The 10022-nt window shown below is 61.6% G+C and overlaps 1 protein-coding gene across 1 annotated transcript; it reads right to left on the minus strand.

Moving 5' to 3' along the window:
- Positions 1–366: 366 nt before the first annotated feature.
- On the minus strand, positions 367–8408 carry LOC309406924 (solute carrier family 2, facilitated glucose transporter member 9-like; the record flags this gene model as incomplete). The annotated part of the gene is made up of 12 exons (XM_082002303.1): positions 367–606; positions 844–971; positions 2510–2585; positions 3186–3287; positions 4522–4632; positions 4760–4947; positions 5291–5423; positions 5504–5649; positions 5906–6030; positions 6106–6266; positions 6748–6846; positions 8346–8408. 12 exons carry the CDS (start codon positions 8406–8408, stop codon positions 367–369), a joined length of 1572 nt encoding a protein of 523 aa, XP_081858429.1.
- Positions 8409–10022: the final 1614 nt, after the last annotated feature.

The following is a 10022-nucleotide window of genomic DNA, read 5'->3' on the forward strand; positions in this document are numbered from 1 at the left end:
TGTTGGACTTGCCAGACACCAGCTCTGGAGGCAACACTCTTTATTAAATACCTTGTGCAGGCAGCTCTTGGCAAGTCCATGCGCCTGGGAGAGATGTGAAGCCCGTGCCCCCAGGAGGTCGCCCTGCCTCTGGGAGGGCATCTCTTCCAGCATGGGGGCAATGGGCAGCAGTTGGTGCAGCTCTGGAACATCATCGGAGCTCATCCTGGTCACAGGCTGTGGTGTGGTGACATGTCCTGGAAGATGCAGAGCCGATCGAGTCCGCGCAAAGTGGCCGTCCCTTCCCAGCCCTGAGCCACCTCAGCCACCCCCGTCCCCCACAGCCCACCCGGGGCGGGGGTCCCACGGTGGGAGGTGGGGGTCAGGTCAGGGCAGGCTGGAGCCTGAGCCCTCCAGGGAGCTGCTTTCCAAGGCCCCATAGCCATCGACCTTCATCAGCCCGATGAGGTGGGCTGGGGCGGAAAGGAAGGCGCGGCGGGTGGCGAAGATGTGGCTGATCTCCATGAAGGTTCTGTTCTTGGTCTCGGGGATGACAAGGTAGACGTACAGGGCCACCAGCAGGCAGATGCCGCAGAAAACCAGGTAGCAAAAGGCACCGGCTGACATCTGGGGACAAAAAGAGAGCAGGGATGGGGCAGAGCACCAGGCACCACCAAGCTGGGCATGGCACAAGGTAGCGTCCCCTCCCGTCACCCCACCCCAGGCTGGCTCTGCCCAGCACTGAACTGAGCCAGGAGCATGGGCATCCTCTGCGTTAAGCCTGGCTTGGCACCCTGTGCTGGGGGAACAGCGCAGTCATGGGCATCCCCTCCTCCTCCTCCCATGGCCCCTCCGGACAGGTACCTGCAAGAAGGGGAAGATGAAGCCGACGGTGAAGTTGCAGAGCCAGTTAAGGGACCCCCCGATAATGTAGGCGGCCGGGCGGTGCGACTGCGTGAAGAGCTCGGCTGTCATCAGGAAGGGGACACCGGCTGCGGAGGGAGGGGACAAACCGAGGGTACGGGAAACAGGCTGCCTCAGGCACCCCGGGGGTGACAGGTCCTGCCCATCTCAGTCCTGTGACCAAAGGTCTGGAGCCCAGCAAGACCCATGCCTCAAAGTGGTGGTGCTGGGAGGGCTGGAGGAGACGGGGAGCGTGGGGACAGGTGGACCAGTGTCCTGCCCTTGTTCTCTCTTTGGGATCTATCTCAGTGGGTGGGTGATGTCCCCCCTGACATACCACAGTTGCACCTTGCTGGGTGCTGAGGCCAATTTCACAAGTTACTTGAAAGTTTCAGACTGAGTCAATATCAAGGTGGAACATTTCACCTGGATCCTCATATTGAATATATCAGCATTTAGGTAAATGACTGCAATCTCCTATAGACCACAGGCATAGAGAAACGTGTTCCTGGAGCCCTCCATAATGCTATTCCCAGCCTCCCTTGATCAAAATTGTTTAGAAAATTTCCTTCTATTGATTAGCTAAAGGCTTGGACGTTGTGGCTGATTTAGGCCAGAAAGAAGCAATCACATTTCTGAGCATCAGAACTTCCCACAGGACACAGACATGCCCTTTTCCAACTGGCTTTTCCCATATACAGTGAAAAAAACCCAGAATGACTGAAGATGATTGCCCAAGCCAACCTGGCTACTAAAAACTGGACATGGATTGTGGCTATTTCTCCTGGAAGGACTCAGCCCCTCCTGCCATGTGTCACTGAGCTGGCAGCCCTGGCTCCCAGGGCTGTCCCTTTGCTGGAGAGCAGGATCCGAGTCCAGCAGACATCCCAGGGCACACGGGGATCTGGCAAGGGACTCTATTTGACGTGGTGACATGCCCAGGGTCCCACTGCCTGGGACAGGACTGACTGGGACCTCTTTGTAAAGGGTGCTCCAAGGGAAAATATAAACCAACTAAGAAGTGAGGGAGGAGTGGAGCCCCTGATGGACTCTTACTCACTGCTTGCCCAGAATAGAGATATATATTTTTTTCTTTTTAAAACTCCTATTCATCATTGTTTGTGAACAATGAGCCATTAAAATCCTAATTAAAGATGTAATTACAGTGAATAAAGTCTGGGCTGAGGATGAATTATAGATCTGTTCACAGCTCTGCTAATACATCAACTGGGTAAACCAGTCCAGGTTTCCCTCCTCGTTGCTCGAGCTGCAGTCGTGCCCACGCTCGGTTAAGGGCAGCACGATGCTCGCCAGCCACTCTGCGATGGGAACGGGTGACACCTCCAGAGAGGTCTGGGGAAGGCTGCCAGGGCTTTCTCCCTGCTTGGCCTGGGAGCGGGGATGAGGAGGAGGAGGAGGTAGAGCGTGCCCCAGTGATGTATGGGGCTGGAGGGGCTTGTGGCGGGGTCTCACTTGTGGGGTCCAGCACGATAAACCAGGACCTGGCTGCGGGGAAGGGGCCAGAGCACCGGTCCTGCTGCCTGCCTGCAAACCCCACTGCTCCCCGCTCCCCTGGGGCCCACATTCCCACCCCAGCACCCCCAGTTCCTGCCAGCCCTAGACCCACCTGGTCCCATGCAGAAGCCAGCGATGATGCCAACCACGCAGGCAACGCTGATGTAGCGCATCCAGGGCAAGGTGGTCTGTGAGGGGACACAGGGCTGGGGGACACCGCCGGGGTGGTGGCCCCGAGCTTCATGTCCGGTGTCCCCGGGATGGGTCTTCATGCCTGCCCTTCAGCTTGGTGACAGTCCTCAGGGATGGTGGCCATGCAGGACATGTGGGGCAAAGCTGCTGAGGTTCGGCCTCAGCAAAGCTGGTGAGATCCAGCCTCGGCAAAGCTCAGCATCTCGTGATGCTGAGACGTCCCCAGAGCTGCGGGAGCATCCCCCGGGAGCAGGCAGCAGGGGAAGGACCTTGCAGACCTCTCTAGCTGCCCTGGAATTTCACAGCCACCTCCCTGGGGACAACTATTCCTGCAGAAAATCTACCAGAAGCAATAGGATTTTTCTCAGGTGAATTTGGGTTTCCTTTTTTGTTGTTCTTTGCTCTGAATTTTCCTTCCCTTTTAACTCTGAAGGGAAAACATTGTTTGGAAGAGCCAGCTCACCTCTCATTTCCATGCACGCTCCCTCCCGTGGGGCGATACCCATCCCTTCATTACCCAGCCCTCATTAATGCACCCAGGGCTCCAAGCCCGGCCGTGTCAGTGGCCCAGCGCAGTGGCAGTGGCCAGACCCTACCTGCAGCAGCAGAGAGACGGTGATGCCGGCCGAGCAGATGCCCATGGCACAGAAGCCGGTGATGATGAGGGGCCGCCGGCCCAGCTTCTCGATGGTGAAGCACTGCCGAGGGAGAGCAGAGACTGACAGGGTGGTGGGGATCTCCCCACCAGGATGGGGGCACCCCCTGAATCCCAGATCCAGCTGAGGGTGGGAGGATGCTCCCAGTGGCATCTGGGGGTTGGAGGCAACCCCACCTCAGAGCTCCAGGTTTGGGGCCGGGGCATGGGAAGAGCCAGGACTCCGGGGTCCCAGGGTAAGCACGCACTGGGCGGCAGCGGGGTCCTGCCGAGCCCCGTTAGGGTGCAGGGTCGGGGCTGGCTGGGGTGGCCCCACGGCCGCATTCGCGCCGGTGCCGAGCGGAGGTGCTGGACTGGGCACGGGGTGTTTGCAGGGCAGCGGGCAGAGGAGGCAGGGTGCGGGCAGGCGGCGCGGCAGCGGCTGGAGCAGGCAGGGTATTGACAGCAGAACAAATGCCTGTAATTTTATAACCAATCTCGGCACGTCCGTCGGGGGCCATTTGTGGGGCTGCTCCCGAGCAATCCGGCTGCACGCCGGGAGGCTGCCGGGGGGCTGGGGCAGCCCCACGGCCAGGGCAGGGGAGAAGGGGAGAAGGAGAAGGGGGACACCCTTCGGAGGGGCAGGGGTCTGACCGGGGGGCCCCACTCCAGTGTGGGTTGAGCTATGGGGAGAGGAGAGCAGCCCTCCACTCAGCCCCGGTTTTCTGGGAGCAGCCACCCCCCATCCATCTCTCTAATTGTCAGGGAGCAGATTTAGTGCCGGGTGGCTCAGGCTGGCCCCGGGTGACACACGCAGATGGGACGAGGGACATAAATCTGCCTGGCCCAGTGCTAACTCTCCAGCTAAATGAGGCCTGGCTGGGGGGGCCGGGGCTGCTAGCCTGGGGCCAGGACGGTACTTGGCTGGAGGGGCAGATGGGGACATGTGGCTCTGCTAACGGAGGGACAATCAAATCGGGAGCCAGAAGGAACCGCTTAACCCCCTCCATCACCTCCAACCTGCTCCTTGCCTGGTGTCTCCCCCCAAACCTCCCTGCTACTCACTTAGTCCAAAATTCTTCCACGCCTCTTAGATGCGACCCCACAATTTGAGCCCCTCTCGTCCCACCTCCCCACCCCATTCTCTTGTCAAACCCTCTGCCCTTCAGCAAAGGGGCTGTGCTGTGGCACAGGTGGCATTTGGCATCCACCCAGCCCACCCCATTTGATGGTGCTGGGAGCTGGCGACAAGGCTCTGGCTCTGAGGGTTTGCGTCCGTCTGTCCGTCTGTCACTCACCCCGATCAGCCCCGCGACAACTTCAATGGCGCCGGTGCCCACGGTGGTGTAGGGGATCTGGGATACAGGTATCCCGGCGTTCTCAAAGATGGTGTTTGTGTAAAACCAGATCTGCCAAGGAGGGGACTTAGCGTGAGCCGAGGGGGACGGAGCCATGGGGCACGATGAAATGAGTTGCCAGGTCTCAGCTCAGCCTCTGCAGAGCCAGGTCCCGGGGTGAGGACCTCGCAGGGCTTACGGCATCGATCCCTGAGAGCTGCATGCCAGCATTCACCACCACCACCGAGAGGGTTTGCCAGCGGACAGAGCGGTCCTGCAGCAGCTGCCAGACGGAGACCATCTCCATGGAGGAGAGTGACCGCTGCTCCTCCTTCATCTCCTCGATCACATCCTGCACATCAGGTGTCCCCAGGAACCGGCACAGAGCTGTGGGGAGAGCAGGGGTCATGGGCAGGCATCCCCATCACAGGGTGGATGCTCATAAGTATGGCACAGGGCAGAGGCTTGGCTCTGCCCGGGCTCAGCCTCCCCTGGGGACCTCCCCAACCCATGGGGCTGAGCATCCATAGGAACCAAGGAGATGCCTCGCACCATGGTGACAGGCACCATGGAAATGCTATGGCACAGCTGGGTGGGACAGACCATAAGGACTATGGTGGGCTGTCAGATCTGGGTGCGGAAGGATGCTATGAGGATGCACCTTGGTTTCATGAGACCTTGGACCAGCGCCCAGCACCCAGTGCCAGTGTCCCCCAGGACACTCCCTCACCCTTGGTGGCCCCACAGACATCGTTCCTTTCTATCAGCAGGTACCGTGGGCTCTCAGGGAAGCAGTGTAGCAGGAGGAGCTGGAGGGAGGCGGGAACGACCACCACTGACAGGAAAAGGGGCCAGAACCGGTCCTGAGAGGAGTTGAAGCAGGACATGTCATGGGAAGGGCAGAGCAGGGTCCAGCACATGTGGGCTGGGGTATCATGCTCACCTCACCCAGCAGCTCTGGAAGGCCCAGGACCTGCGCAAAGAAAACCCCCAGGCAGATGAAGATGCTGGGCATGAGGCCCAGGAAACCCCGCAGGTTCTTGGGGGCGATTTCTCCCAGGTAGAGGGGCACCACGCTGAGACAGATACCTGGGGGGGACAGGAGGGACCAGGATGGGAGAGGCAGTGGGGAGAAGGGTGCCCAGCCATACCCTCAGTGCATCTCCTCCCCATGCCCAGCACCATCCACAGGGAGGTGGCCCTGTCTACCCCATGGAGACCCCCACTGCAGAGTCTGTGGCCATGGGGAATATGAAGTCTTCTCCAGCCCCCTGCGAATGGGCTGCAAGGGACCAAATCGTGAGGAAGGGGCCATGTGCAGCCCCACAGGCTAGGCAATACCTACCTGAGTGGAGCCCTGTGATGGAGCGGCCGACGATCACCATCTCAGGGGACCCCAGCTCCCGGCTGAAACCCATGAAGCAACCGGCCAGGAGGACGAGGAGAGCGCTGCGGCTCAGCGCGCCATTCCTAGCAGGGCACAAGCAGCAGGGCAGCCCCTCCGGCCCCATCCCTCGAGCACCCTGTCCCATGCCACCTCCTTACCTGCCGTACCGCTCCACCAGCACCCCCACCAGCAAGGAGCCCACCAGTCCGCCCAGGGCGAAGATGGAGACAGTCAGGGAGTAGAGGAGGGTCAGGGGGCCGGGGGCCAGCTCATGCCCGTACCGCCGGGACCATGTGGCGTTGTAGAAAGCCTTTATGTGCTGCAGGGCAGAAAGACACACACAGGCACCAAATGTGTTGGGAGAAAAGGGAAGACAAAGGAATACAGGTCCCGTAGGGAAAATGCCATGGGTTTAACAGCACTGCAGGAGATGCAGGGCAGGACGTGACTGGGGATGACTGGGATGTGCTGGTCTGGTTGCTCAGCCAGTCTCAGCACCAGAGGGGTTTAAAGGCATTTCTAAGTTGTCACAAGGCAGAGCAGGAGCTGGAGCAAGGAGGTTGTGGGCAACATTCCCCAGCCTTTGCCTTCCAGGGGGGACCAGTTTGTGGGCAGTACATGAACACAGGCTCCCATGTCCCTCCCATGCCAGCCCTTTCCCCACACTGCTCTCCATGGGTGACTGCTCAAGGGAAATGCCAGCGTTTTGACGTGGGGCTGCTGGGTAGGGGTCCCTCCACCCACCCAGCGAGGGACACAGAGCCCTTCCCCTGCTCCCGGAGAGGCTGCCCATCCCTTACCACCGCTGGTGAGTTCACCACGGCCAGGTTGTAGCCATAGAGCATGGAGGAGCCAAAGGACACCAGGAGGGTGACTGACAGCAGGGGGAAGGTGAGGTGCTGGGAGAGAGGAGGAGGGATCAGCACAATCCTAGGGGCCAAGGTCACATGTGGCATGAGCAGCATTGGGTCACTGCTCCTTTTCTAGTAGGGATGTCCCTAGCCCAGAGCAAAGACCCCAATGCGACGGAGCCCCATGCTCAGCACTGCTTCATGCCACAGCCCAGGACCCGGCCCAGCCCATCCGGCTTCCCCGTGGCAGGTCTCGTGGCTGTGGCGTGAGGCTTTACCTTGGCGGTGGCCCAGCTCGGGCTGCTTGTCCCGGCTGCCCGTCCCAGGCACCCCTGCCCCAGGGCTGGGAGGGGGCAGCAGGCAGAAAGGGGCAGGTGGAGGAAAGAGAGACACCCATCCCCTCCCGCAGATGGGGGCACCCAAATGGCACTGCTGCAAGTGGCCCTGTGCATACCTCGCTGCCACTGAAAGGTGCAGTTCCCCACAGCAGGTCCCAGTCCTCCCAAAATGCCACGTGCACCCACCTCCTAAACCCCGGCCCCCACCAGCACCTCTGTCACCTGCTCTGGCTGCAGGGGGGACCTCACTGCGGGGAGCCGACGGCTGCAGAGGGACACCCTGCGGCCTCGACCCAGCCCGGGGGGCTTGAGACCAGCCCGCCCCAGGACCCAAGAGGCATTCAGGCCACCACCCAGCCACAGGGGCACCCCTGGGTGCTGCACCCGGCTGTCTCCCCATGAGCAATAAGCGTCCCTCGGCCCCACAGCGGCAGGGCTGTGGCGGGGTGCGGGGTGAGCCTGCCGCCCCCGGGAGCAGCCCCGCGTCCCAGCACCCCGAGCCCGGCCCTCCCCGCAGCCCCCCCCCCCCCCAGCACGGTAGCCGGATCCGTAGCACCCAGCAGCTCCCGGCTCACACATAGCAAATCCCTGCTAATCCCGTCAGGAATCCCGAGCCGGGACAGGAGGGAGGGGGGTGTCAGGCCAGGGGCTGGAGAGGGGGGACGGGACACCGTGGGGCAGATGGGCAGCGGGGATGGGGCAGCCCCCCCCAGCCCCCAGGGAGCTCACCCCAGTGATGTCCCCGCCGGGCTGTGGGGTCCCTTTCCCGACCGTCGGGGCGAGGCTGCATCCGGAGCGGGGAAAGGGAGGAGCGGGGGAGGAAGGCAGCCCCAGTCCGGCAGCCTGGCTCGTCTCTCCCATTTTTCGGTGGAAGAAGAAAGGGGAGAGGGAAGGAAAGGAAGGCAGGGGAAGGCAGGGCAGGGCAGGCAGCCTGGGTGCCCTCGGGGCTCATTGGAGGCGCCTGAGCGGCCGGAGGAGGAGTCCGGGGGCCTCCCCCTCGCCGGGGGCAGGGGCAGGCCGGCGCCTCCGGGCTGCCCACCCCGCTGAGGGGCCGTGGCCAGGCCTGGGGACAGCGGGACCACCGATGTGATGTTCTGCCACCGTTGAGAACCCCCGCACCTCCCCTCCAAACGGGGGTGGCCGCGGGGACCGTAAGCAGGGCAGCATCCCTGCATCACCCCGAGGCTGGGCGCGAAGGGGCAGCCCCACATCGCCCAGCAACGCCCGGCCCCTCTCCCACTCTGTCAGACGTGTGGAGCGGATGTGCCCCATCCTTTGCGACTCGGGCAGGAGGGCTGGTAACCCACATGGCCACGGCTCAGGCAACTGCCTTCCCCGGGCACGGAGGGGCACAGCCCCCAGCCCCAGAGAGGAGAGACTCTGCTCATGGCAGCTCAGAGGAATCCAATTTTGCTGCGGCCAGGAGCTGCCTCCCCTGCTGCTAATGAAGTGCCTTTAATTAGCAGCCTAATAGCAAGCTCTTAATTTGCCGAACAGCCAGCTGAAAGGACGGGACCCCACTAAGCCACGGCTGGCAACAGCTCCAAGGGCTTAAAAGGGACAGGCCCCGGCTGGCTGGCCCCACCTTGGGAGGGGTCCCGCAGGGAGCGGGGCAGAGGAGCAGGCCTGGGAGAGCCCGGCGGGCATGGGCATCTCTTGACCTGCCGTGCCCAACCCCAGCCCGGCTGTTTCGGGTGAGGGAGAGCCCAGGCACCTCATCCTCCCATGTGGGATCCTCCAGCTCCTTCCACCTGAGCCTCTGTCTCCCCTCTGAAAGCGCTGTGCCCTCTGCCCAGCTGCAAGTCCTTCCCAGTCTGCTGGCATTCAGCTTTCTGCAGGCAGGCACCTGCTCAAGAGCTCCTATGTCTTGCTCAGACTCAGTTTCTCCGTGTCTTGATTGGGGCACCACCTTTACCTTTGTGCAGGGTGGCTGCAGAGGCCTCGGTGACAGTGCCATGGTAGGGAGAGACCTGCAGGGAGTCACGGCCCTTTGGGGGATGGTCCTGTTTCGTTGCCAGAGCAGCAGGATGAAGATCCATTTATCAGACATGCCCACGGGTGAGATGACCCTGCAGGAGGAGGACATGCAGCACGCAGGTACCAACCATGCCAAAAGCACCTGCAGTGCTGTGGGGCGGCCCAAAACACCCTCAGGACTCACCCCAAGCCCTGTGCTAAGACAGGGGAAAGCAGCAAACCCTGGACAGGACAATAAGCCAGGCCATGCTGTGTCCCACAGCCGTGCTCCCACTCCGGCCATCCAGGTATATGGCTTGTCTCTGGGACCAGCACCTGGAGGGTTAAATGTGCCCAGTCCAGCAGTCTCTGCCACAGGGAGAGGAGGAAAGAGCAGCAGCCATCTCTCTGCCATCCTGAGCCATTCCAGCAAGTACCCCCCTAAAAGCCCTCCTGGAGCTTCCCAGCCCCTCTACACTGAAGCCCTTGCCCATCCCCAAGCCCAGTGCTCGGCCCCACAGCCACAGCCCTGCTGTGGCCACATGGCCTGATGCCGGGGACTGAGCAGGGACATCCTCAGGACGCTGCTCCAAGGCAGGGGGGTGGCTGCTGCCTTGATTTAGGGGGTAAATCTGGGTTACTGCCACTGGTTCCCAGCAGCGGCTGGGATGCCAGGAGCAGAGGTTTAGCAGCGGATGTACAGGTGAGAAACACATGCTGGGGGAAGAAAGGGGAGGAGAAGGAGGAGGAAAGCCTGGGGTATCAATTAAGGGCCACCAGGGAGCTGGGTTAATTGGAGATACTCCTGTGACCTGACCCGGTGACAGTGGCACATGGTAAGATGGAGACAAGTGCCGGAAAGAAACATCCACTGCTCTGTGCCGCAAGGGAGCTCGTCTCCACAATTTACCGGTGTCCCCGTTCCTCACC

The sequence above is a fragment of the Phaethon aethereus genome (genome assembly GCF_964289735.1).
Source record: "Phaethon aethereus genome assembly, chromosome: 7".
In the NCBI taxonomy this organism is placed as follows: domain Eukaryota; kingdom Metazoa; phylum Chordata; class Aves; order Phaethontiformes; family Phaethontidae; genus Phaethon; species Phaethon aethereus.